Genomic DNA, 26,508 nt, shown 5'->3' with positions numbered 1-26,508 from the left:
GTCGGGCCGGGCAGCGGCGGCGACGGCGGCGGCGGGCGGCGAGCGGGGGAAGATGGCGGAGCTCGGTAAGAAGTACTGCGTGTACTGCCTGGCCGAGGTGAGCCCGCTGCGCTTCCGCTGCACCGAGTGCCAGGACATCGAGCTGTGCCCCGAGTGCTTCTCGGCCGGCGCCGAGATCGGCCACCACCGCCGCTACCACGGCTACCAGCTGGTGGACGGCGGGCGCTTCACGCTCTGGGGGCCCGAGGCCGAGGGCGGCTGGACCAGCCGCGAGGAGCAGCTGCTGCTGGATGCCATCGAGCAGTTCGGCTTCGGAAACTGGGTGAGCGGCGGGCGGGACGGGAAACTGAGGCTCCCTGGCTCTGGGGCGCCCCTGACTCCCAGGCTGAGCGCGGGCACTGGCAGGTGATGGAGAGCTAGTGTCCTCTCCTGTAGGATGGGCTCTGCGCGTCTGGACACTGCTGGCTGCTCCCCTTCTCGCCCAATAGACTACCTCCCAGCCCTTGCCTTGCTCGTGTAGTGCTCTCCCCAGGCGGCCCATGGCCCTAGGCTCAGTGAACACCCCACTTTACAGGTGGGGAAACTGATGCTGAGAGAAGCTGAGCAACGTGGCCAAGGTCACACAGCCAGGAAGAGGCAAACTGGAGATTTGAACTCTAGCTTTCTGACAGCAGAGCTCATTTTCGTGATCTTTCGGGATACCTTCCCCATATCTATACTGAGTGCAAACAAGGGGCCAGACCTGGGGAGTTCCTGGAGACAGGCAGTCCTGACAGCATGATAGGAGCACTGAAGAAGGAGGGGGTTCTGCCTGGAGAACAGTGGTGGAGAAGGCCAGGCAAATTTCACACATGCCCTGAGGCTTGTCTCACTGTCTCTCGTGCACTTAATCTGTGTTCGTGGCTCTGTGTGCTTTCTGTGGTTGTCTGTGTGTGCCTTGTTCCCTGCCAATGCACAAGTTCTTTGGGGGCTGGAGCAATGCTGAGAGTGGTCGGTAAATAATGAATAGAGGATGATGGAACAGGCAGGAGTCCTGAGTTTTTGCCCTGTTTATCAGAAGATTTTTGTCAAAACTGTTGGTGAAAGGGAAAGGTGGGAGCTGGACTAGATTCATTTATACTTACAAGATAGTGCTGTGGGTTCCTTGAAAGAGAGAAATGTGGTTCTTCTTTCAGTTATCCTTAAGGAGCTCTTTCCACTCCAGAAGAGGAAGCTTTCATTCGTATTAGAAAGGAAAAATCTAGCTGTATTCTCATCTGTAACCACCAAGGATCTGTGGCCATCTTCAGTTCTTTACAAGAAGTAGGTGCCATGAGACATAACCCTAGCTCCCTAATCTTTCTGGTCCCCTCCCCTGGTCTGTTGTGGCCCCCCGCTTCTCCGGCTGCACTTCCCCTCCTCCCTGGTTTACTGAGAGAAGACATTCCACACTGGCCCTGTTCTAAAACCTATACTTGTTTTATTTCCTTTTTTGTAAAGTGAATCATTCTCTGGGACCATTCCCCAATCCCCAAAACCTGGCACCTCTCTTCTTCTCCCGACTCCTTCGAGCAGACACTGTTCCACAGATTCTTACCCACTGGCCAGCTTTGTGATCACCGCTCTCCTAAAACCTCAGTCTCGCTATATTGTTAAATGTTGCTTATTGATGTCTACTGAAGGTCTTCCTTGTGCTGGTTCTGCAGTGGTGCAGGACTCTGAAAGAAAGGGAAGATTATAATCCCTGCCTCTAAGTAGCCTAAATTATTTTAATCATTTGGTCTGAGCTCTTCTCTAAGACCCAGCCTTCTGTGATGTCCTCATCTGCTTATCTCAGACATGGCAAATGGACCTGACCCATATCTCACCTCCTCATTCAGGCTAAAAACCCAGGAGCCATCCTCAGATCCTTTTCTGTCCACTTCCTCACCAATCCAGTCTTCAGAGCCTGTGCCAAATCTAACGACTGCTGACCTTAATCCAGGCTCTTGCCAGCTGTTGCCATTACCACCTCTGGAGCCACCTAACTGGTCCCCTGCTTTATTCAGGTCCCCTGCAGCCCATTCCACGGGCTGTCATTGGAGTGATCTTCTAAAAACATAAGTCTTACCATCTCGCTCTTCAGCACCTTCCAGGATGCCTAGGATTCAGCCTCAGGCCTACCAGGCCGACCTTGCCTCCTGGCCAGTGGGAGCTCGGCTGTTCCCTTCCCCTGGATTGTTACTATTCCTTCTGCCTGGAGGGATTTTCCTGTTAGTCCTGGCTTGTGACGGATCTTTCTACTTCAGTAGCCAGAGCGACTCTGTCTTCCTCATGCCATTCTTCATGCATTTATCTCTATAATAGTGGGTAAAGACAGCTACAACGACCGAGCACATGCTGAGTGTGTCTCTCCTTAATGCCCCCCAGCAGCCCTGGGCAGTAAGTTTTGAACTGATGTGGTGTGACGTAGAGTCTACAGTCCTTACTGCCCTTTTATAGAGATAAATGCATGGAGAATGGCATGAGAAAGACAGAGTCTCTCTGGCTACTGAAGTAGAAAGATCCGTCACAAGCCAGGACTAAGAGGAAGATCCCTCCAGGCAGAAGGAATAGAAACAGTCCAGGGGAAGCAACAGCTGAGCTCCCACTGGCCCGGAGACAAGGTAGGCTGGTAGGCCTGAGGCTGAATCCTAGGCATGCTGGAAGGTGCTGAAGGAAGATGTGGTAAGACTTATGTTTTTAGAAAATCACTCCAATGACAGTCTACACTGCCCTCCTCCCTCCCGTAGTACTGTGGAAGATACACAAAAACAAGTTGTGGAAACTAAAACATCTTAGCTAGTGGAAGAGGCTTAGGGCTGGGAGGGGGCAGGTCTCTTTTGTAATACAGTGCTTTTCTAACATCAGTGTGCGCTGAGCAGCCCAGGGAGCTTGTTAACTTGCAGACTGTGAGCAGGTTCAGAGTGAGGCCTGAGTGTCTGCATTTCCAGCAAGTTGCTGCTGCTCTCTACTGCTGCTTCTGCAGACCGCACTCTGAGGTTGCCAGGCTGGAATACTTCTCTGGCTGTGTTGCCTTGGACTAGTTGCTTTTCCCCTCTAGGCTTCATATTTCTTCATCTAAGGCTGTTCTCCAGCTCTGAGACGTGTGGTTCTCTATGAACATATATTCATGTGTGTGCACGTAGGTAAGGATATTCCCCATTTATCACAGATTTAGCATGTGCCTATAACTGGGCCAGGCTCTTTATCTACATATTTCATGTAATCTCTATAACAGCCCTGGGGGGTAGATTCTTATTTTTAATTTATAGTTAAAGAAGCAATGACTCAGAAGTAGGTGGACTGGAAGGGCTTCACCAAAGAGTAAACCTTGACCTTCTTGACCTGATTCAGTGGTGAGGTTAGTGTGTGGTGTTGGGGGGAAGCACAGGTGAGAGCAGAACTCAGGCTGACAGGCTGGTTCCTGGAGTAGAATGGGCATGGGGTGCTCCTGCCAGGTGATGAAACCTCAGTTCTGATTTCTCAGATGCCAGAGGGTGGCACACAGCCTTGGGGTTGTGCTACTTTGTGTGGGATTCGTTGGGGGAGGGAGGATCCCAGGAGGGCAGGGTCACGTGGTTGTTGCTGAAGACTGCACCAGGCCGCCGTGTGCCCACATGCTTGTTCAGTAAGGACAGGCCGAGGGGACTGGAAAGAGACATCTGAGTAGAGGCCAGAAGGCCTGGACACGGGGGGAGGGAGGAGCTGGCAAGCAGACAGGACCGGCAGAAACAAATCACCAGGGCTTTCTGAGAGCCTCTCGGCGCCAGTTTGGTGGTGTTTGCTGTGCAGGACTCAGAGACTTAGGGGATCCAGAGCCTGCCAGAACACACGAACACAAGGATATGAGAAACAAATATTTTAAGGAATTTAAGACTCTGGTAGAAGAGACATAGACTCATTGATTGGTTGCCAAAGAAGTTGAGCTGTCACTTAGGTAGCAGTTAGAGGGCAGCTGAGAGTGCCTCTGCAGACCATGGTCAGGGGGGCTTTTTGGGAGGATTCTAGCTAGCTCTTGATGATGAGGTTTCTAGTGAAAAGAGGTCAGTATGCAAAGTTCTTTGTAAACTGTGTCGGGCATTTTGCATACATATATAGACATGCATTCAGGCTGATTGCTGCAGGCAGATGGGACAGTAATAACAGGCTTAACTGCCTTTTTAGATGATAGCAGATGGCAGTGTCAGATATGTAGCTAGTTATTCCATTGTGTGCTCATTCATTCATTCAGCTAGTACGGAGAGAGGGGCTGTCACATGGCAGCCACTGTGCTAGATGCAGAGAAAGATTCCTCAGCATGTAGTTTTGAGGTAAACACATTGATAAAAGGGAGATAGCTGTGTAAGCTTGTATGTGTTATATGGTTACCTGGAACTAAGATTATTCTTTGGGGAAAGGAGAAGAAAAGGCCTTCCAGGTGGAAGGAGAAAGTGGAGGGAGCATTTTGTGTTCTGGAAGCCTGGTGCATTCAGTGCCAGGCAAAGGGCGGTCTGCCTGGTGGAATGTGCAAGCCAGGAAGGGTGGTGGAAGAAGGGAGGAGATTGCCAGCCAGAGACGTGGCGCTGGAGGGCATAATTGGGGAGTGGGGTGGTAAGGGCTGGCCCCCCTCTCACTTAGGCCCCCCTCCCTGCTGAGAGTCACCCACCTTTTACAAATAAGGCAACACCTATGGGCCATGAAGGAACACACACATGCTGAGTCAGAATCCAAACCCAGATCCTCTGACTTCATGTCCAGGACCCTCATTTTCATGGGTTTCCTGATGGCACAGCAGGACCACCTGTAGGCCTCCAGTTCTCAGGGGCTGCCCCAGATTTGCTGAACTGGAATCCCTAAGGGTGAGGTCTGGAAATATGTATAAAAGGTTCCAGGGAGTTCTGTGGCAGTGGGTCCAAGGAGCCACTAGCATGGTCACCTTGTCCCCAAGGCAGAGCTCTCTCCTGTGAGTGGGTGGGACGCCTAGGGCCCCATCCCTGTGCTGTGAGGTGCAGTTTTAGGAGTGGCTCTGGAAGATGGGCTGGAGGAGGAAAGCGCCTGGATGGGGAAGCCAGCTGGAATTCATAGGGTTCTGCAGAGCACTGCTGCTCAAACGTTTGGCAGGTATTGGAGAGTCCTGGAAGGCTTGTTAGAGCACAGACCGCCGCCCACCCCCTCTTCCCCCACCTCCGTCTCTGATTCAGTAGATCCAGGTGGGGCTTGAGACTGCGGGTCTTACAGCTGCGTGGGTGATGCCGCTGGTTCAGGGAGCCTCTGCTAAGAACCCCTAAGGGAAAGAAAGACATGCCACGTCTCACAGCTCTTTCACAGGAGTGTTGTTTGAACTGAAATCTTTAATTGTTTTGAGGGGCCATCCCTGCTGTGTAAACTGGTGCTGGAGTGGCACCAATGGCCAGTGCCATCAAGGAGGACAGGCTGGAGCTGCTGAGCAGAGGGATGAAGATGGGGGGCTGTTGGGAGGATGAGGATGGCATGAGGGGAGCACACTGGTACTGAGCTCAAAGGACGGGCACCTGCATGCCTAGCCTTGGTTCAGATTTCCCCAGGCCCTGAGGCAGGGGCTGCTGCTGACTTCATTAAAGGTGACAGAAGTGAAGGCTGGAAGAGGAGGCCCGTGCCCGGGACTCCCAGTGGGTGTGTGCTGGATCCAATTGCGCGTAGCTGTCTGGCTTCCAAGGCCACATTTGTCTCACTGCCCTGTCCTGCTGGGAGGGACCCGCAGCCGGAGGCCTTCTGCCCTATGGCTTATTCCTAGAGGGCAGTGTCTGAGAGTCAAGTTAGAAACGGTGGTGCTTGGAGTGAGTGAAATTTTGGAAATGGAGGCATGGCTTGAAATTAGAGGTGAAGGGCACTGGACTGCTGAGAGGAGGCCTGGCATATCTGTTGCCCCTGTGAACAGGGCAGAGAAGACAACTGTGAGGAAATGGAAGGAACATACCGGGGTGCCCCAGTGCCGGCCTCTGGGAGTGGCCATGTGCCCGTCTGCAGCAGGTGTGCACTGAGGCAACCCTGCACATGTCCTGCACGTGCCCCTCACAGATAGCTGAGGTCGGCCCAGCATGCTGGGTCATGGAGCGAATCAGAGAGGGGGCCAGGCCTTCAGGCCTGTTCATTCAGCCATGCCTTTACTGAGCACCGGCTCTGTCTCCCGGGGATGAGAAACTGAAGGGGATGACATCAGAGCCCATGGGAGCGGCCCCTCCAGCCAGCTGGCAAGTCTGGGCTTCTCTTCTGGTGGCCTTGCAACCAGTGAGCCCCCCACCTTCCTGCTGTGTTTTCTACCTCGGTTTTTCTTCCAGCCAGGTTTCTTGTCCCCTTGACACACTGGACAGCCCACCTGCATTCCAGCCTCTTCTTTCCCCAGTTTTCTTGTGTCCCAGCAGTGACCCCTGCCTTCCCTCCCTGAGCTACCTAAGTCGCTGCCATGGCTTCCCAGCCCATCCCGGGGTCTCTGCTGCCCAGGGAACCACAGGTTTATGTGGAGAGTGCCATGGTTGCGTCTTTCCTTTTTGATGCTTCTCTCTTGTCTCAAAAGAAACAGGAGTGGCTGCATGCTCCTCCCCACCCCTGAAGCATGGCTCGAGACCCCTTGGGAAGTTATCCCAGACTCAGCTCATGGAGACTTTCCATGTTCTCTGTCTTGGCACTTTCAGAGTCCAGATTCTAGTTGAGCTAAGGACTGGAATGAAGCCATTTAAGTGACAAGATGATTATGATGGCATTTAAAAATGTTCCAAAGCAGAGTCACCAGCCTGGCATAAGAATGATGCCCAGGAAACCAAAAGATATTTGTAGCTCTAGTAAAAGTTACTGGTTTATACAAAAAGTCTGAATTTAATTCTCTGAGCAGCCAAGAAGTAAGTCCCTTGGCGCCTCCTTCCATGGGTACTAGAGGTTAGAGTTTGAGCTCTGTAATTGAGAGACGCCACTTCTTTAAGGTGGTTGGTGTAGAAAGAAAGGTGAAACACACTAGCCTGGGTTGCTCTGCTTTCTCTTTTTTCATTCAAAGCATCAGGCTGCATTTCATCCCGCAGGTCTCCTCTCTGTGTGCGCTGCATTATCAGATCGTATCTGGGAGAGGCACTGCAGCCTCAGGAGCCTGTGCTCTGCACTCAGGCTGCCTGCCATGGGGTGGGTCTCGTGGCCTTGGTCGATAGCTTTAAGTGTGCCTTCCTTATCTAGAGGATACAGGTAGTAATGATATTACCTTGGGGAAACTGCTGTGCGAGTTAAATCAGATGATTTATGTAAAAGCATTTAAATGTTAGCATTTATTTTTACTTTAAAAAATTTCTCTTTTATACTGACAAAACCTTCTAAGAGGAAGGATTACAGATTAGGAAGCATAAGTTAAGAGGATAAGAATCTCGTAGCTAGTGATTAATGGGGCTGGCAGTTGAACCCAGCTCTGGGGGAACCATTGAAGGCTTCTTGGGTGAGGTGACCCAAATCTTGAGGGATAAATAAAGGCTCTGAGAGTGAAGCCAACAACTTCACGGTAATAATAGCTAATATTTGTGGGGTGCGAACTGTGTGTCAGGCCATGGACTAAGTGCTGTGCACATCAGTGCATTACCTCATCTGCTTCTACTACCCTCTGAAATAGCTAGTATGTTTGCCTCTGTAATTAAGGTGAGGCGACCGAGGCACAGAGAGGGTAAGTAATTTGTCCAAGTTACACAGCCTGTGAGGGACGGGAGCCAGGAGTTGAACCCTGGCCAGCTGTGTGAACCCTGGCCAGGTTCCCCAGCCTGTGTGAGAGTAAAGGGCATTTCCAGTGGGTTGGGAACTGCAAGTTGGCCAGCTTATGCTGGGTCCCGGAAAGTTCCAGAGAGGGTGAAGCCAAGGCTTTTTGTGAATGACACTGGCTGACCCTGCTAGATTAGTGCTCCCAGACTTTCAGAGTTTGTAGCCCAGTCATATTAAAAAAGAAATAGTTTGGAGGCTGCTGGGGATTGAATCATGTCCCCGTAAATGCATGTCCTCAGCTGTGGTCCTGAGGTGTGAACCTGTCGGTAGGACCCTTGAAATTGGTGCTTTTAGTTAAGTGTGATTTGGGAATAGGATCCTCGAAGATCCCAGTAGATGAGGCAGCCTGAATTCAGGCCTGAATCCACATGAGTGTAATGCTTATACAGAGGAAATTTGGACACAGATGTCAGAAGTCAGAAGTAGAAGTCAAAGCCGGAGAGAGCACCAGCGCCATGTGACAGCACTGCCAGCACCACAGCACAACAGGCTTTGGGGAAAACATGTCCTTGACAACACCTTGATTTGGCCTTCTAGCCTCCCAAACTGTGAGCCATCCCCAGTGTGTGCTGTTCGTTACAGTAGCTCTGGCAAACCAAGACAGTTTGTGGAAGTGGGTTTGAAATTGCACTTGAAGAAGAAGCCTATTTCCTTGTGAAGGGAGGGGCATAGAAAGATTGTAGTGTTTTAGAGAATACATATACCACCTTGAGCAGCTATGGGGAGAAATGTGGAGGTAAAAGGTGCTTTTGGTGAGGCCTTCAAAGGAGATGTAGACATGTTGGAAGCTGGAGGGAAGGTGGTCCTTGTTCTAATGTGGTGGAGAACTTGGCAAACTTGTGTCATGATAACTGATGGAAGGTAGTACATGTAAGTGAGGGACTTGGACATTTAGCTGAGATCTCCAAACTAAGTGTGGAAGGTATGGACTGGTGTCTCCTTTGAGAAAAGGAATAAGCTGAGGACTGAATTGCTAAATTCTCAACCTATCCACAGAGCATACTCTGAGACTAGGCCAGATGCTGCTCTGCCAGGGCTCTCCCTGAGCTCCCAGGACGTGATACCCAGAGAACCAGGGCTCTGTGCAAAGGAATAGCTGAACAGCCTTTTGCTAGAGAGGGTGTAGCCAAACATGAGTCCAGTCAGTTCATCTCAGAGAAGTCAGAAATAGAAATGTAGTTATCCAGCAAGGACCTGTGGAATCTGTTGTCTGGTATCTTGGACTTCTTTAAACTGTTCAGAAAGCCAACAAGTTTATTTGAGAATTTTATATAAGCAGAAGCACTGCCAGCTTAGACTGAAAGGGATGGACAAGGGGCAAATGAAGGAAAAATGACTTTAAGGTCAGAGTCAGGGAAGCAGAGGTCTGGGCAGAAGAGATCTCCTGGGACCAGGAGTGTAGGCTTCTGCCCTGGTGTTTGGGCAGGAGCGGGCCTGCCCTGGCGTTTGGAGGGGGGTGCTTTCACCCCAGTGCTCAGAGAGAGGTGGGGCCAGGCTCCAGCATCAAGGGGAGAGCCTGGCCCACTCCAGCGCTTAGGAGGGGTATGTGGGCCATCAGCTCCCACGGCCCCTGGACAAAGCACTGATCCCAGATGACTTACACCTTGAAATCTAATGGCCTGGGCCCTCAAGGGTTTCAGACTTGATGGGGACCCCTTTTTCCTTCCAGTTTCTCCCTTCTGGAATGGAAGTGGCCATCCTCTGCCTGACCCACTGTTGCATTTTGCAGTTAACTTGATTTCTAGGATCCACAGGGCCCCAGATGGGAATCTTGCTGGATGCGGACCACACCTGTAACTCACTGTGAGGAGAGTTTGGACTTGGGGTTGTCCCTGAAGTGGCGTAAGGCTTTTGGGAGGTTGGGATAGGGGTGAATGTATTTTGCATGTGGAAAGGCCCTGACTTTCCAGGATTTCAGAATGGAGAGTGAGGGTCAGAAAGGAAGTCTACACTCAGAGCAGTGGCACTGGAAGGTCCAACAGGAACCCACTTCCAGTGAAGTAACAAGTGGAGTAGCAGAATCTTTCTGTTCTTTCAGGATTTAAATTTTATCCAGGTGTGGAGCTCTAAGCCTGTGATAATTTGGGGAGGCAGATGAGGAGCCTCCGTATGGACGTAGGCTTGTGTGGGTGGTTGGCTGGTGTCCCTGTCAGCTGACAGCCTTCCCATGCTCCTCGCCCAGCAGACCTCTTACTGCCTGGCTTCTTCCTGGACGGAGCCCAGAGAGGAACTGGGGCCCTGCTGTCTAACATGTCACCTTGGTTGAACCGCCCAGCACCTCTGGGCCTCAGGCTCCTCCCTGGTAAACTGACTCAGCCCAGCCACACTTGCCTGGGAACTGCTGAGTCCCGCAGCTACGTGCCAGGTGTGGCACTCATCTCCAGGAGGCACGAAGGAAACTAGAACCTGGATTTGTGGTGTGTGCCAGGTCCCTTCTTGGACAGAAGGATGGTAAAACTGGGTATGAGCAGAGGCTCTGCCATCCTTCTGCCCCCCGACCTTAGACATTGGAAGTACAGATGAGTGGCATTCAGACATGGCATTTCCATTCTCCTGACCCCATGGTGGAGGTCAGCCAGGGCTTTCTCCCTGACAAGGCCCTTGTGTTCCAGAAGTACAGGTCAGGGACACTGTTGCTCCATCACTTTGAAGTGGCCTAGAGTTCTCCTTAGCCCAGAGGCTAACCCAGATCCTTGGAACTTTTCTGACTCAAGGTAGGGTGGGTAGAAGAACAAGCTCCTCCCAAGCTCTCCCTGGCTGTTCTGTTTGTGGAGACTTCCTTTGGGTCCCTCTCTTGGGTGTAGCCCACTACGATGCATGAATAAGCCTGTTCAGTTCCATTCTCTTTTGGTCCTTAGAGCAAGCATGAGGTGGGTGGGGCTGGACTGGACGCTAGTGGGTTGGAGGCTCAGAGGGGTGAGGTGACCAGCCTGGGTCATAAGGTCAGTGTCTGGGATCCGGGACAGGTCTCCAGATGCCCAGTTGTGTGAAGGGTTCACAGAGTGGTGACAGATGCTGATGATGGTTGTGATGTGTGTGTGTGTGTGTTTGTGTATGCACGTGTGCTCTTTGCCAAATGTTTCCTGAGAAAATATAATGAACAGATTTGATGCTAATAGTGATTTGTTTAAAAAGATGAAATCATACAAATAATTCACTCCTATAAGACCAGAATCTATTTTTAGTTGCAATCTTTACACTTCACTTTATGATTCTTAAAAAGAGATCTCATGTTTTGTATCTGAGTCTGGATTTATTTACACCCGTTCTGGGAAGCCACACCCATGACGCCCTGATACCTGGTGGAAGAGTCCCGGTGCTAGAACCTGGGGTGCGTATCTTGACCTTGAGGCCCAGCTGCAGGTTCTATTCAGTGAACCGAGAATAATTTCCTCTCCCACAGTGCTCTGTTTTTCATCAGTTGTTGGCATGAGTGGATTGGCTGGTTTCTTCGATCCCAGCTGGACTTCGGGGACGCAGAGGTCATCGTGATTTTGCTGCGGGAGCTGCGTGGCTGTTGCTGGGGGTGAGCACGGCAGCTTGTTCTGCACCCTGGCGGGCTGAGGTTTTAGAGCTGGGCATGAGGCCCGCCCAGCTGCCAGGGAACTGCTGAGCAGAAGGCAGGGGACAAGTGGAGGGCTGCAGGGGCTGATACGTGGTTGCTGGGGGTTGAATGAGTACGCATTTTGGGCAGTAACTTTCTGAAGTGGCTTTAGTGGTTGACTTTGAGGAAGAAGCCTCTTGGCAAAAGGAAAAGATTGAGGGAGTTATACAGTTTCCTCCCATTAATAAACCTTGTCCACACGAGTCCCTTTCTCGTATGAGTGGTGGAGGCCTCCAGTCCGGAGCCAGCAGTTAGCTCCTTGATTATGGAAGCTGTTCCAAACAAAGGCCATCTCCCTTTCGTCGCTCACCTTGCCATTTGCATTGTCTCAAAAAGAAACAAGGTGGTACCTCTGGCCAGGGTTGGGGTCTGACCCGGGGTCTTGGCCCTTGCCATTCTGGGAGGCAGGCTACATGACAGAATGGGAGAAGGGAGAGAGGCCCTCCTGCCATCAGCAGACCTGGGTTATAAGCTCTGGACTTTGATGGGTGACCACTGGATGAGTCTGCTTCCTAATCTGTGAATGAAGAAGTTTGCCTGAGAGGAGGTGTGGGTAGACACTCTGAGACTGTCCACCTGTGGCCTTGAGGCACCCAGATGGACAGCTCCCGAGAGCATGGTGTTGGCAGTGGGGTCACATGGCAAACACCAGATGGGCTCTGCCGGTCCAGGGCCATTTAAAAAGCAATGAGAACAAAGCACAGGCTTCAGACGTGAGTTCTGGTTTCAGCTCTGCCGCCAGCTTACCACAGATCCTGGGGCAGATCCTCCCCTCTCCAAGTCATTATTCCCTTCGACCAAAAAGACCACCCCACTGAGCGTCTTTGGGGAGGTGGGTCATGATGTTGACAGCAAGTACTTTGGGTAGACCTGTATGAAAATGGTAATGGAGCTGACTTGGAAATGTAATTTCTGTCCTTTGCTGTTACAGGAGGATATGGCTGCTCATGTTGGTGCTTCCCGGACTCCCCAAGAAGTGATGGAACACTACGTAAGCATGTACATCCACGGGAACCTGGGGAAGGCCTGCATCCCCGACACCATCCCCAATCGGGTGACAGACCACACGTGCCCCAGTGGTGGTCCCCTCTCTCCCAGCCTCACCACCCCCTTGCCTCCTCTTGACATTTCCGTGGCGGAACAGCAGCAGCTGGGTTACATGCCGCTGCGGGACGACTACGAGATTGAGTATGACCAGGACGCTGAGACGCTCATCAGCGGGCTCTCGGTCAACTACGACGACGACGACGTGGAGATCGAGCTCAAGCGCGCCCACGTGGACATGTACGTGAGGAAGCTCAAGGAGAGGCAGCGGCGGAAGAACATCGCCCGCGATTACAACCTGGTGCCGGCCTTCCTAGGAAAAGACAAGAAAGATAAGGAAAAGACTATGAAACGCAAAATCACTAAGGAAGAGAAGGAGCTGCGGTTAAAACTGAGGCCACTCTATCAGTTCATGTCCTGCAAGGAGTTTGACGATTTGTTTGAAAACATGCATAAAGAGAAAATGCTCCGGGCAAAAATTAGAGAATTGCAAAGGTATCGGCGAAATGGGATCACAAAACTGGAAGAGTCTGCAGAGTACGAGGCAGCAAGGCACAAACGGGAGAAGAGGAAGGAGAACAAAAGCATAGCCGGCTCCAAAAGGGGAAAGGAGGACGGCAGAGATGGCGAGTTTGCTGCCATTGAAAACCTGCCTGGCTTTGAGCTCTTATCCGACCGGGAGAAGGTGCTCTGCAGCTCTTTAAATTTGAGCCCAGCTCGCTATGTGACTGTGAAAACCATCATCATTAAAGATCACCTCCAGAAGCGACAAGGAATCCCTTCCAAAAGCCGCCTGCCTAGTTATCTGGACAAAGTCTTAAAGAAAAGGATTTTAAACTTCCTCACGGAAAGTGGTTGGATATCCAGGGATGCTTCCTGAGGCTGAGATGCTCTGACAGCCAGAATATTAAACTAACTTGTGAGCCAAAATGACTTGGGGTAAGGGAGGTAGAAGAAGAAGAGCTTTTTTCCCCCATTGTTGATCTTTCTTAAACAAATTGAGTTCCTTTTTTTAAGATATAGAAATCTTTTCATGGTCCTCTGAAAGAAGTAATAGGAACACTCTTACATCGGATCATGGGGGAAGCAAATTTGGGATATCTATTTTAACTTAGTCCTCAAAGTCATACCTTAAGATGATGATTTGTCTTTAAATGTTCAGTTTGGAGAATATTATGAGATTGGATAATTTCGTTTTATTTTGTGAACTTTCTTCCCTTTGGGTACAGACACTCTTGTACTGTGGGGAAGAGGAGCAATTTCCTACTGCTGGACCGACAGGCCATTGGCTTTAGCCTGATGACACAAGCCCTTCTCAGGCCAGGCTGCCCTGCAGGCTCCCTGCGGGGGCCTTGCTGCCAGCCAGCTGACCAGATCCACGCCCTGGCACATGGCACTTTAGAGGGAGGCAGGCCGGGGCCCAGGCTCCCCCAGCTGGAGCAGAAGGTAGTTGAGTGGGAGGATCGGAGCAGAAGGAAGCTTCCTTGGCACCTTTATGAGGAAGAATCCGTGCTTGGCCACAGTGACTAAATGGGCTCCCACGAACTATAGGCAGCAGCACAGCTTAAGCTCGTAGTTCCCGAGTCCTGAAACCGACCTTTGCCTCCTTTTCATCTGGGCAGAGTCTGCTGGGTCACTGGGAAAGAGCAACCCTTCTGCCCTGTTCCTTCTGTATTCATGGGGGTGCTTCTGGGCAGTGTGTTGGCAATAGGAACACAAAGACTAATCTGGATTGCCGCAAGCTCTGAGCTGGGTTTCCCAAGGGGCTGCTTATTGCTGCTGTTTGTACTTGCAGTGCCTCTGACTTGGAAGAACCACCTAAAGTTCAAAGGTAAGAGCGAGCAGTTCTGGTATTAGCTGCCTCCAGGATTTTCAATGCCATTGCAGTTACTTTTTCCTGGAAAATACAACCGCATTGGCTTGGCTCGGAGTCTCATTTAGGTTGTCATCAGGCACCTCCTGACTAGCAAGGTGAGCAAAGTCTCCCCAGCCTGAGCCAGGACGTATGCCAGTGTCCAGGGAGCGCCAGAGCAGTCCCCGGGCCCCGTGTGCCCCTCTGGCGTGCTCTCCTTGAATCACCCTCGGAAGTGGCATCTTCACAGCCCCATTTAAGCTTTTTTCCTGGGGCCTTCTTTCATGGATGTATACGGTACCTTCCTTCCAAAGCTCGAGGAAGTCATTTGTCTTCTGGTTGCTTAGGTTTCTTATTTCTAGAAGACCCTGCTTTAAAGAGAGTTGGTGGTGAGCCCTACAGTTGAGGCCCTCCATCCTTCAGGAAGCTTGCTTTGCCTTTCCTGTTCCCATAGGTACCAAGAGACTCTTTACCTCCCAGAATGTTCAGGCTTGAAGTTACATTAAAGTGAAGTTATTTGAAAAAGGAAAAAAACCTCATTTCCAAGGATGACTTAATTATGGTGCCTTTTCCTTTCTTTTTACATCCTTCTGTCCCCTGAGGTAAATTTTTCAGCATTAAATAAAACACATTTTAAATATGTTGTACCTGGCTTTAGTTGTAAAATACATTGCCTGCTGGCAGAGAAGTGCTCCCAGTTAATTAACAATAACCAACAGGGTGCAGTGGTGTGTGAGGCTCAGGAGGGTCTCTTTACTCTGTCCCCACAGGGTCAGTAAACTTAACAGAAAGCCAGTGTGAAGTGTTGGAGATGGTGTGAAGTTTCTATAGCTGTCTTAGCCAGTGGTTCTCAGAGGGGGTTCCTGGGTCAGCAGCATCAGCCTCACCCCAGTGCAAGTTAGAAAGGCAGACCTTCACTTGGGCCCCACCCGCCCCAGGCCTTCTGCATCAGAAACTCCGGGAGCCAAGGCGTCCTTGTCCTCACAAGCCTTCTCAGTGATTGTGATGTAAGCTAAAGTTGGAGAACCATTGGGTTTAGCTGTTCTGGTGTCTTACTGATTTTTTTAAGATCAGAATCTTAGTTTGGTGAAGTTTTAAATTTAATCTTATTTTTATATTTAAATCTATTGCCAGACTTAAGATCCCTGTAACTGTGTCAGCCCCAGGCCATAAGCTCACAAACGAAACACTTTGCGCTTAAGCAGGTTATTAATATGCATTTCTTTTTGATGGTGTGAAGAATTTATTTAGGCTTGACTGTTTTAAAGCACCATGATGAATGTATAATTAACTTATGTTAAAGTATTAATACTTTGTTACGAAGGAAAAGTAATTTTATGATTGGTTGCCTCTTTTCCCTACAGCTCCAGCTATTCTTGTCACATTAGCCCTCACCCCTGCTGTGAGTTCAGGGCCTTTTTATCTTGATATTTAATTCTCATGATAAATTAGCTACTACAATCCCATGGAACTAGGCTTTTTCAATTTAAACCACCTATAACTTGGAGTCAAAAAGTCAGGTAATTCTTCAGCTGTTCTCAGATGGCCAACATTCCAAGAATGTATTAAAGACCTTAATTCTGACTACCGTTTTTATTACCCTTTTACACATTAAACAAGTTGAGAACAAACTAGTGTCACTGCTTTCTTTTTCCTACTTGCTCCTTGATCTTCAGGTCAGCCACAGCGAGTCAACATTCAAACACATATAGCACAGCACATGACATGTTTTAGGTTGGCATTTCTGTATCAAAATGCTTCCTCCAAAAAATTAGCTAAAATTACCTTCTGTTAGCAGCCTTCCTTTCCTGAAAATAGCCTAAAATCCAGAGAAAGGTGAGTTTCTGATTGAGTTGTTCAGATTTTCAGATGCCCGTGAAGATCTAAGCTTGTGCTGGTTTAGATTGTCTACACTGTGTAACTCCTCCATCTGCAGTGAGGCAAACTCTTGAAACTTGGCTAGAATGGAGTCAAGCCTTTAATGACCAGTGTAAATGTCTGTCATTAAACAAATTTTTTGTTTTCGTGGTACTTGTATTCTGCCATACTTAAGAACCCTCTCTACAGGCAGTAGTTGAAAAGGGGGGCCAGTATGGGGATGGGGTGGCATACTGGTTTCCCCATTGCCACCCACAGCCACGGAATTCAGTGTGAGGATGACTTCTCTTAGTCAGTCTTCACTGTACAGAGATGTTCTGAGGAAGTAGAATAATTGACTCGGTAGCTACGCAGCTTACAAGAAGGCAGAGCTGGAACTTTCACTCAGTGTTTCATCTAGTACACTTTACTGCCTTTAGTTCTGGAGTATTTTTTTGACCAAAAAATTTAAGGCAGCTTAAATGAGGGGGCAGGGGACTATTTGAAAATTATATAAAATGTTTGAATTTTTTATTATGGGAATATTACCCATATTTTCCAAAATAATCAAAAAGACAAACCAGACTGTGCCCATCTTTTTAAGCAGTTTAATGGATGTAACAGTATCCATCTCCAATCTGGGAAGTATCTCTTGGAAGCAAAAACATTGGAAGCTTATTTTCTCTTGTATTACATAACAAGCACCTCACTCCCTCACTTTGTTCCTAAGCCCTATGTTCATGTAAGTGGGTAACGGAGGCAAATTGTGCATGTTCTGGCTGTAGCTCAAAAGTGTTTTCAGCTCCTGGACATTTGCATCTCTACAGAACAGGCCAAGATGTTTGCCCTTGGCAGAAGCCCATTTGTGCAAAGCATGACTGAACGGGAGGAAAGCTGCTCTCCCCCTTCTGGTTCCAGAGCTGACGTGTGTTCCCTGTTTGTGCTAAATACACAGATTCAGGATTTGAAAGGGAAAGCCAAGTCTCCTTAGTGGTTCAAGGATCTCTCCCAATAAAGCACACAGAGTAGTTATCAGAAAGTAGAAAAATAAACATATTAGGACTTTAATCCTCTTAAATAAATTGAAAAAATGAAACAGTAACACTTAAAGTATACCAAGTGTGCAGTCTGCATGTTCTGAGAAAGTCCATCTTACTAGAGAATATAATTTAAGGTGGTCTGTATTAGTTGAATATAGATTTAAACATTTCTACATTTAGATGAACCAAACAGGGCAAAGAGAACTGATTTTTGTCAGTTCAATTACAAGCAAAATAAAGGTGGCAAGGACTGTTAAGGTACATACATTCATTTCATATCTCCACAGAAAGTCAGAAGCCAATCATTTTTAGCAGTTAGACAGTAACTACTTACAGATGAACTCCTGTCTATGCCTCACACAGGTCACCGTAGGTTTTTTAAGCAAGAAAAATGTCTTAACTTTTGTCCGTCCTTTAGTGAATGAAATGTGCAGTAGGCTTATTAGTATCCCAGTACTGTGCGCTAAAGTGAGTTCCAGGAGAAACAGTGAGTTGGGTGTGTCCAGGCAGCCAGAGCAGGATTCCTGAAGATGTTTTATTCAATTAAAATACTTTTAAGTTCATCAGAGTTTGAGCAGGTAACATTATTCACGATACTGTAAGTCCAACAGTGTCCTTTAGGCCCTCTTTAGACATACATGTGGAATAAGTATGTGGTACCCAAAACCAGTGTTCACTAAACAATGTAACTTAGAGTTCACTAAACAATATAATTTTGAAACCAGCTTAATTTTCTGTTTAGCCACTGGTTACTTAAGGTTTCCAACAAGGCTTGGGAAAAGGTCAAATGTATTGATAGATGAGAAAAGACAAACCAGCCTTTCAAGAATTAGAGCAAGTGATTAGGAAAAAACCCCAAACCCAAAGAGGCGCTAAGCTTCTTTGACCACCCCGACCAAGGCAGGTCTCAGGGTGCGCCCGTGCAGCTTGTACCCCACCTTGTTGACCAGCGCCACGGTGCCTGGCTCTTTCCCCTCAACTGGCGTGTGGAACAAGGCCTCATGCTCATATGGGTCAAACTTGGCTCCCACAGGGTTCAACTTGAGCAAGCCATGCTTTGTGAACACCTTTTGGATCTGGACTTCAGTCATTACGAGACCCTCATAGAGGTTCTTCAGGTGAGGGTTATCGTCTTTAATTTCTTCTTTCGGGACACACTGGGTTGCCTTCTCCAAAATGTCTGCAACCTCCAACAAGTCCTTGCAGAAGCCCTGAATGCCTAAATGAAGTTAAAGAAGAAAATCATCTGCCTTCCATATCAGCTGCATAGGGAAATTCAAAATAAAGCATTGTTTATTTCAGTTATACGCTATTTAAAAACTTCAAATCATTCACGTGTCTTAGAATTTCAATGGCTTGATGATAAAAAATCTCTTCTGGATAACTAAAACATATGATCGATGAAAGATGGAAGACAGGCAGCTAAAATTCCACAGGAACATCTCCCCTTCACTCTTCCCTGGACTGAGAGGGAGAGTGTCCTCCCACAGAGTGTGCCATCCCCAAGGACAGTATAGCCGCTACATGGCAGCTGCTGGGCCAAAAGAGCACCAGGACTGGGGGCCAACCACCTGGGTTCACAGCTCTCGCCCTGTTACTTGATGGCATGTGATCTTGGTCAAGTTACTTAACCACTCTGGACCTCAGTTGCTTCAGTTATAAAATGGATGATACTAGGACTTACATTAAGAGTGTCAAGTAAACTGTAAGTGCTCAGTAAATGTTAGCAATTTTTATGCACTGTAAGAGTTACAGAGACACATTTCTGGTGTTAATCGTTAATCTAACAGAAGAATGAGCATAACAAAAGTCATTCAAAGTTCAAGGAAATGCACTGAATAAGAGATAATGTGCGGTTTTAAGAAAATGCTTCAAATGCTGCAGTGAGGACAAGGGTGAGGTGTGCTCACACTGGATTCAGCTGCCACCAAAGTCCATGTCATTGTCCCACTGCCCCAAAAGAGCCCAGAGAGGGTCTCACATTTCAAAGGCTCTGCCTGGCAGAAGCCACACTTATTTACAACTTGACTTATATTTTCATTCTCCTGCTTTAAAAGGTTTGCTTCTACCTACCCATAAAAATGTAAGCATCTATTTGTTAACCCTGTGCTGCAAGTGGGGGAACTGTCTGCCCCCGTGGAGTGTATAGTCTAAGAGGCAGGCATTAACTACTCACACAAATTACAGATACATCAACAAATTGTGGCACTGCAAAGGAGCAGTGATCGGTACTGAGGAAAGGTTATACCAAAGGGCTTCTTTTAGACTGGGGATAGGTGCAGGTATGTGAACCTAGACGTGACGAGTGGGGAGGTAACCTAGTACTCAGGGAGCTAAAAGAAGCCAGCATACACAGAAAGGCATGTGGGGAGGAAGAGGCTGAGTGTTTTCAGACAGGATGAAGCAGGTAGGAGTCAGTTCAGGTAGGGAAGACACTGAAAGTATACGTGTGTGTGTTTTTCCACTGGGTGGGTGGGGGGTTTGCTCTGTGAACAAAGTATACTTTAAAAAGACTGCTTTAGCTTAGGATGTGAAGAATGGGGTGGAAGGGATTACAACTGGAGCCAACGAGCTGAACTGGACTAACTACAGGAGACTGGTGCAGAAGTGATCCGGGCACTGAAGCTGACTCTGACCAAATAAAGCAATGAAAGGAAGTCAGTGGATGAGAGGTCCCTTCCTGTTCCCTAGAGGGGATGGATGGGGGGCTTGGGAGGATGAAAGGCTACGTTCAGAATCCCAACCTAAGCTGGATGGGGAATGACATTATTTACTAAAACGAGGAAGAGGAGGAAGACTAAAATACCTGCAATATATCTAAGTAAAGATGTCATATAAATAAGGATATCTGAAATGTCTGAACTGGATCCAGAAATCTGTATCAGGATGCCTCTTCAACTCACAGGAATGGGCAAGTCCCTGAGGGAGCATAAGAAGAGGAGAAGAGAGGGCCCATACCAAGTCCTGAAAAAGTCAGACATTCAGAGGTCTGACGGTTAAGAAGTAAACAAAGGGCATCCCAGAAAGAGGAGGAAAACCAGGAAATGGAGGTGACTGCATCTGTGTTGAAAGTTGCTGAGAGGGCAGCAGGATGAGATCGGACTTCAGTTTCCATTTGGACTCTCACCCACTGTGTGACTGTGGGCACACCAGCCTCTTGTCCTGAGCCTTGGGTTCTTCACCGGGAAGACGGAGGAATAGCACCTCACAGTCAGTACACGCACTTGAGCGGCAGCTCATGGTCAACCAGAACCACAGACAGGCCAGGGGCCGAGAGCAGTGGCCGCAGTGCTAGTGCTGATACTTACGAGCTTAGGGATATTTGGCAAATCATTTATATTTTCTAAGCCTTGATTATCTCACCTGTACAAGTGGAAGGACAGTGACAAAGATATCCACAGGTAACAATAAAAAGTGGCAGGGATGTTACTGCTGGTGCAGGCAAGGAACTGGACATTCAGAGAGGCTGAGGTGCTAGAATCATCTACAGATTCATGAAAAAACTGTCACGGTGGAAAAGGAGTTAAGTCTGTGCTACCAAGTAGGTTACACTTAGGTTGTGCTGGATTTTCTTACATTTCTGAATGTCAGTCATAACCCTCCCATCTTTGTTCATCAACCTTTTCTACTGACATATCTTTTAAAAAATTGTGGGGAATGCAACTGAGTCTTTCAAAATTTCCCTCCACCACTGGCTACCAGTCTTGTTTTCTGATACTCCTATATGCGTGCTGTCCTCTCTTCCCACCCCAATTATCTTCTTTCCAGTAAAATATCATCTTAACATTTAGTTACCATATAATTTTGCCTCCTCCACCAATTTTTGGCTTCTTTGCCGTAAGTTCTCAGTATCTGCCAAAGCTCGCTTATATTTTTCCTTAAAAATAAAAAAATAAAAAAGGAAGTTTACATGAAGAAAACAGTAAATTCATCAAGTACAAGCCTTACTCAAAAAATGAGTACATGAACTCCAAGTCCAAATACAGACAACATCTATTAACTACTTTTGATATTTTGGACTGTAGATAATACAGCTCATTAAGTAAGAATAATTTAAAATTGTGTCCATATTTCCAGTAAGTGTGGTATAAGCTGTCAAGGTCTTTGATTTCCTTGTGGTTCTGATAACCTCATCACCCCTCAAGGAAAGGCCATTAGTTTCCTCAGCAGCATTTCCAACTTAAGGACCCCAGTGAAGGCCCAACCCATCTCAAGTTCCTGATACCTCTGAAGAAAGGTTTAGAAGGATGACAAGGGTGGAAACCTTCGGCCTCTAACCCAACAACAGGATAAAATACCATTAATGAACCTTTAGTATTTTTAATGTTACCCAGAGATAGCTCAAGTTCAAGCATTTATAGTGTAATAATCATCCAAATTCTGATTTCCTCATTTCTTCACCATTTTCCCCATAATCACACTCATTTCTGAGCTTTCCTGCTTTTAACATTTACTAAATTCCTCTGTGGGCCCCCACGCCCCCCACCCCTCTCCACCCACTTTCAGCCTTCAGGCCCCACAGCACAAGGATCAGGAGACAGGAGGCCCAGGCCACACTGCCCTGGGTAAGTCATGGTTTTGTGCTTGGAAGCCAGTCCCAGAACCTGTCTGGGCCTCGGGTGCCTCATCTGCAAAACAGAGCCATTAACAGAGTCACTCACAGGACTGCTGCAAGGATTCAGATACATAAAAAGCTGATTCTAGTGCTGGCACTGTTTGATATAATCATTTCCAAGTCCTTAAAGAACTGATTTTTGTCATTTTTATTTTTTCATATGGAGTAATAATCAATTAACTAGTTCATAAAATTCCTACCTCCCTATGAGTACCCCATAGCCACACCTCTGACCCCGTATCTTGCAATCCCTCCCCTAAGACCACCTTAAACAACCACACTTGTAAAGACCAGTTTAAGTATTAATTAAATATAATCTATGTAGGAGGTAAAGATGATTCTCTCAGAACCAGAGCCATGCAAGATTTGGTGTCTAGTCTCTGCCTTAGCAGCAACTCGTCGTTTGCTCCAATCTGAGTCCCTGGATGGATGACTGACCTCCTCTGGGCTCTGAACCAATAGGAAACATGGAAGCAGGACCAGATATTCTCTGAAAAACCTTTTATCCTGATGATGTAAGAAACTCAGAGTTCAACAACCCACTTAAAAGCACGCAAGTCCTTACCATTGTCTCTTTTAGCTGTTCTTCTAACTTGGACTTCTCTTCCATGAGCATTTTCTCTGTAGAGGGGGTGTCTGTCTTCTGTTCAGTCTGACCCAAGTCCTCTTCCAAGTTTTGACCACTGTTCTTTTGTTTTGTAGCTGTGCACAACATCCGCGGAAAGGACCTAAAGAAAAGTCACACATTAGGAATGAAGACTTTGTGTCCTTTTGTCTTTTTTTTTTCTGCTCATTAAAAGTCAGCTGTATAATTTTATAAATTTATGGGATAATTTAAACTATTTGCTATTGATTTCGAGAGAAAAGACTTACCTTGGATCTAATAAAGCCAAATAGTATTTGATGTACAGAAGTTCTTTATGTATATAGAATCCTCTGTAATACAGGCTAAACAAACATGTCAGTATAACAAGGCTACACTGCTATCCACCTCTTGTTTCCATCTAAACACCGCTTCTGAGATACTATCGTTCAGACCCCACCAGAAGTTATGAAGTAGGTATTAAGCGGTGAGGCCCAGTGCTGATGCTGATTGCACAGATGGGCCAGACAGAGAGCTTGCACACAGGGAACTGAAGTCATGCTGACAAAATAAGATATTTACATATAAAGAACTCTACTTTTGGTTTTAAAGGTAATAAAAGAGGGACAAAGTGCTTTGGGAGGTTTAGAGCAGAACCTTTCTAGCCTGGGGACATGGGAGACTATAGCAGGCTTCATGTAAAGGTGCTCTGAAGGACAGATAAGAGTCATACAGCAGGGCGTGGGGGTGGGGGTGGAAGGGATAGATGCATCTAAGAGGGATGCTTGGACAAAGGCATGGAGACAGGAAAGCACAGGGGTATACAACAGGGCAAATACAAAGAACTCGAAAACTAACATTGGAAATGACAAGTATCCCTGGTCTTATCCCCCCATCAAAAAAGGTCACAAAGCTATTAGTGAGTAACAGAACAAGGTCTTAAAAACCCAGGTCCTTCACCAAGAACAGTAGAGTAGCGCTCTTTATTATGTCAGAGTCCAATCTGCAAATAAACAATGTTCAGTTTTCTTCCTAGATAAAAGAAACTGCCTGAACAAACAGGAAAGTTATCAGTACACAGGAATACATATATCAGGACGTTTATTGCAGAACTGAATAGTGACAAGCTGGAAACAGAATGCTTATAAGTAAGGAGATGGTTGAATAAACTGTTGCTTCCAAAATCTGGAATACCATGCAGCCACTAAAAAGAATGAGTGAAACTGTCATCTTCTGGATGCACTGTGGGTGTATGATTAAGTCACAAGTACAACTTATAGAGAAATATATGAAACGTGATTCAATTTTTATAAAAACAAACCAGAAGTTCTATGTACATAAACATGTTTCTTAGGCTGCAGAAAGGTGTGGAACAGTCCCTAATAGACTGTTTACATGATGTTGGAGAACAATAAACTTTTTATTGCATTTTTGCTTTTGTTATTTAAAAAAGCGACTAATCTAAAAACTGAGTATACTGTTTGTGAACCTTCTTTTCTAGTTGTCCTGGCCCCTGGGTGTGACAACCACTCAGTTTTTCTGCAGGTCAGTCCTGCCCTGCACACTTTCCTGCAGCACAACAGTGTGAAGTGTGGTAAGAAACACAACAGGGCCCAGAGCCCACCTTTTACAAAGAAGGAAACTGAGTCCTGGAGAGTTAAGTTACTGTAGGGGCTAGGACTACAAGTCAAGCTGATCACCTTTTCCACAAAAATGAGTTCTCTGAAACAGAAGTTATTTGGTGTTCACTCTCCTAGCAATTAAGCCCAAGTACAAAATCACAAATAAGCTGAGCAAAAAGCCTTTTACTCAGATTTTTACCAGTGGGTAAATGCTCCCTGTTCCCATGTTCTTCTGCTGTATATGATTTATTAAGGTAGTGATAACACCTTCCACAGTAATTAATGTTTGGAATCTAGTTTCCTCATCCAAGTGAGGGAACACACATATCTTACTCTATCCAGTTTCTACCCCAGTGTTTGGTCCAGAGTAGATTCTCTGACAAGCAACTTGATTCCAGGTAGTTCTTCCAACACAGAAGATGCTAAGTACTTGCTAAACTAACTTCTGAGATAGGACTTGCAAAAAGCAAAAGCTACAGGGATAAAAAAAAAGATTAGGCACTGCCTCTTCTTACACTCAGCAGTGGGAATAAACTCACCCCCCCCCTCCCCGGCTGTTCAGACTCGGTTGCTCTTTTGATCTCAGACTCCGGAAAAGTCGGAAGCGGAGGAGGAATTCGAGGCAGACTGGAAACAGCCCAGAAACAGGGGTAACCGGGACCTCGGTTATACAAAACATTGCTGAGCCCCGCTCGGGACCTGGCCTTGAGCTGTCTGTTGAAGCGAAAGAAATGAGTAAGTCACTGTCCCAGCCCAGTTCTGCCTCGCTGCGTGACCTTTGGCAAGTCTCTACGTCTCTCTGGTTGTTTCTTCAAGCGCGTAACGAGAAGTTTGGCTGCCTCTGCTCCGTGCGCGCGCGGGTGCGAGGTGTGGACGGAAGCAGACAGCTACACACGTGGGGCCATCCGTCCCCTAGCACCTCACGCGACCGGTTCGCGGAGTAGACACTCCGGCCGGCAGGCAGCGCCGGGGGGAGCCCAGGAGCAGAGCAGCCCAGGCAGGATGGGTCCCGAAGGTGCCCAGCTCCGGGAATGGAGGCGACGAGGGGGGCCCCGAGGCGGCCCTCGGCCGGGTGGGGCCTCGAGTGGGAGTGGAGGTCGCTGCTCCGAGCAGAGAAAACACCAAGGAGCGTGGCTCCCTCCTTGGCCAAGGGAAGCTGAGCGCCGCTTACCTGAGAGACAACGCCAAAGCCGGGACGCTGCGCCGCGCGAGCCTCACGCACTGAGCCGCCATGTCCGCCCGCCGCCCGACTCCGTCACTGCGCACGCGCAGGGGTCGCCGGCCCGCCTCCTGGGGCTCACGCAACTCGCGCAAGCTCTGTGGTGGTTCCCCCCGCCCAACTCTTTCCCCTCAGCCAATCCGTGGCCTCTTTTCCTATGATGGAAGGACAACAGTTTACCAATATTTGTGGCTCGTGGGCGGAACCTTTCCCTGGTGGGTGGGGTCCGAGTCCTTCAGGAGATTCAGAGGGTGAGGAGGCGAAAGTAAGGTGCTGTGGGTGGGGACTGTGGGCGGGACGTAGTGCGACGAGCCAATGGGGAGGAAGCATGAGGGGGCGGGGCCGGGAAGTGCGGGCGTGGGCGGCTGTAGATTCCGGCCCACGCGCCCTCTCCCCAGGTGTCCCCGCGAGGCCCGAGAGGGAAGTGGGCGATGCCGGCTGCCCGAAGTGAGGCGAAACCCACCTGCAGCCGAAGCCTGGAGACGCCCAGCCAGGAGTGGCCAAGCCCTCCGTGCCTCCCCGAGTGCCGCTCTGCTGCCCGTGGTCGCTCCGCTCCGCGTCCCCCTCCGCCTGGCCCCCGCCCGTGCCTGGAGCCCCCCCGTGTCCTGTGCCCCCGCCCATGCCTGGCGCCCCTATCTGCGCCGGCTCCCCCGCCGTCCTTGGAATAAGCCGCAGCACCCGCTGCTCCTCCCACAGCGCTGGGCACACAACACCCCGCACTGGTCAGGCTAAGGGTCAAAAAGTACCTCAAAACGTCAATTTCGGGCAGTTAAGAAAACAGTGATGACTACCTGGGGAGAAGACCCAGTACTGGGGCTGGTTTCTTCGCGGTGATGGAGGAGCCAGCAGGAGGGAACCGAGTGGGTGCATCTGTGAGTTTTATTTAGTAAAACAGACACAGGAAGCAAATGTGACAAAGTGTTAGCAGTTTGCTATTGGGTGGTGGAAATACTGGAGCATCGTTTTTTGGTGTACTTTCTATTACCTTCAATTTTCTCAAACAATAACAAAGTAACAGCACTTAAGAAAACTTTTGAGACAGTTAAAGCTCATGGATTCAGATGTTTTCAGTGCTCTGACCCAGGTCTGTGCTACTTCATCCTGATGGCGCCAAGACGTTGAGGTGCTGGAAGAGAAGGTGCCCCTGGTGCCGTACCTCTTAGCTGCTGTCCCTCCAGTGTGGGGTCCAGTAGGAGCGGCCTCCTGCCAGTACTCAGGCCAGACCCTCTGCCCCCCCACGTGGAGAGCTGCCAGCAAAAGTAACCAAACCATCTACTCCTTTGCTCTGCCCCCGCCTGAAGGCACCTTGTGTGCCGGGCACTGTAC

General features: G+C 48.4%; 2 protein-coding genes across 3 annotated transcripts; one reads left to right on the top strand and one right to left on the bottom strand.

Moving 5' to 3' along the window:
* The first annotated feature begins 16 nt into the window (after window positions 1-16).
* On the top strand, window positions 17-22,674 carry TADA2B (transcriptional adaptor 2B). Of its 2 annotated transcripts, XR_013165688.1 has the most exons (3): window positions 17-322; window positions 12,282-14,225; window positions 22,461-22,674. XR_013165688.1 is itself a non-coding variant. In XM_077136337.1 (2 exons), the coding sequence occupies exons 1-2, from the start codon at window positions 53-55 to the stop codon at window positions 13,272-13,274; spliced, it is 1,263 nt and encodes a 420-aa protein (XP_076992452.1). In that variant the 5' UTR covers window positions 17-52; the 3' UTR covers window positions 13,275-14,884. The 2 variants fall into 2 exon arrangements, 1 of the variants encoding a protein (XP_076992452.1); XM_077136337.1 differs by lacking the exon at window positions 22,461-22,674 and having other exon boundaries at window positions 12,282-14,884.
* Window positions 17,139-25,223, bottom strand: GRPEL1 (GrpE like 1, mitochondrial). The gene is made up of 4 exons (XM_077136338.1): window positions 25,135-25,223; window positions 22,324-22,486; window positions 20,939-21,020; window positions 17,139-18,362 (listed from the first exon to the last, which is right to left on the bottom strand). Exons 1-4 carry the CDS (start codon window positions 25,194-25,196, stop codon window positions 18,016-18,018), a joined length of 654 nt encoding a protein of 217 aa, XP_076992453.1. The 5' UTR covers window positions 25,197-25,223; the 3' UTR covers window positions 17,139-18,015.
* Window positions 25,224-26,508: the final 1,285 nt, after the last annotated feature.

This window comes from Tamandua tetradactyla, chromosome 19, assembly GCF_023851605.1.
Source record: "Tamandua tetradactyla isolate mTamTet1 chromosome 19, mTamTet1.pri, whole genome shotgun sequence".
In the NCBI taxonomy this organism is placed as follows: domain Eukaryota; kingdom Metazoa; phylum Chordata; class Mammalia; order Pilosa; family Myrmecophagidae; genus Tamandua; species Tamandua tetradactyla.
Note: the sequence above shows the minus strand (reverse complement) of the source record. Positions and strands in the feature narration are given on the sequence as shown.

Excerpts from the sequence above, each read along its gene's own strand:
- TADA2B (XM_077136337.1), top strand. The coding sequence starts at position 53 with ATGGCGGAGCTCGGTAAGAAGTACTGCGTGTACTGCCTGGCCGAGGTG. Across the intron at positions 323-12,281 it reads AGTTCGGCTTCGGAAACTGG|GAGGATATGGCTGCTCATGT; the intron begins GTGAGCGGCGGG and ends TTGCTGTTACAG.
- GRPEL1 (XM_077136338.1), bottom strand. The coding sequence starts at position 25,196 with ATGGCGGCTCAGTGCGTGAGGCTCGCGCGGCGCAGCGTCCCGGCTTTG. Across the intron at positions 22,487-25,134 it reads GCTTTGGCGTTGTCTCTCAG|GTCCTTTCCGCGGATGTTGT; the intron begins GTAAGCGGCGCT and ends ACTTTTCTTTAG. Across the intron at positions 18,363-20,938 it reads GGAGGAGGCAAAATTATATG|GCATTCAGGGCTTCTGCAAG; the intron begins GTAACTAAATGT and ends AACTTCATTTAG.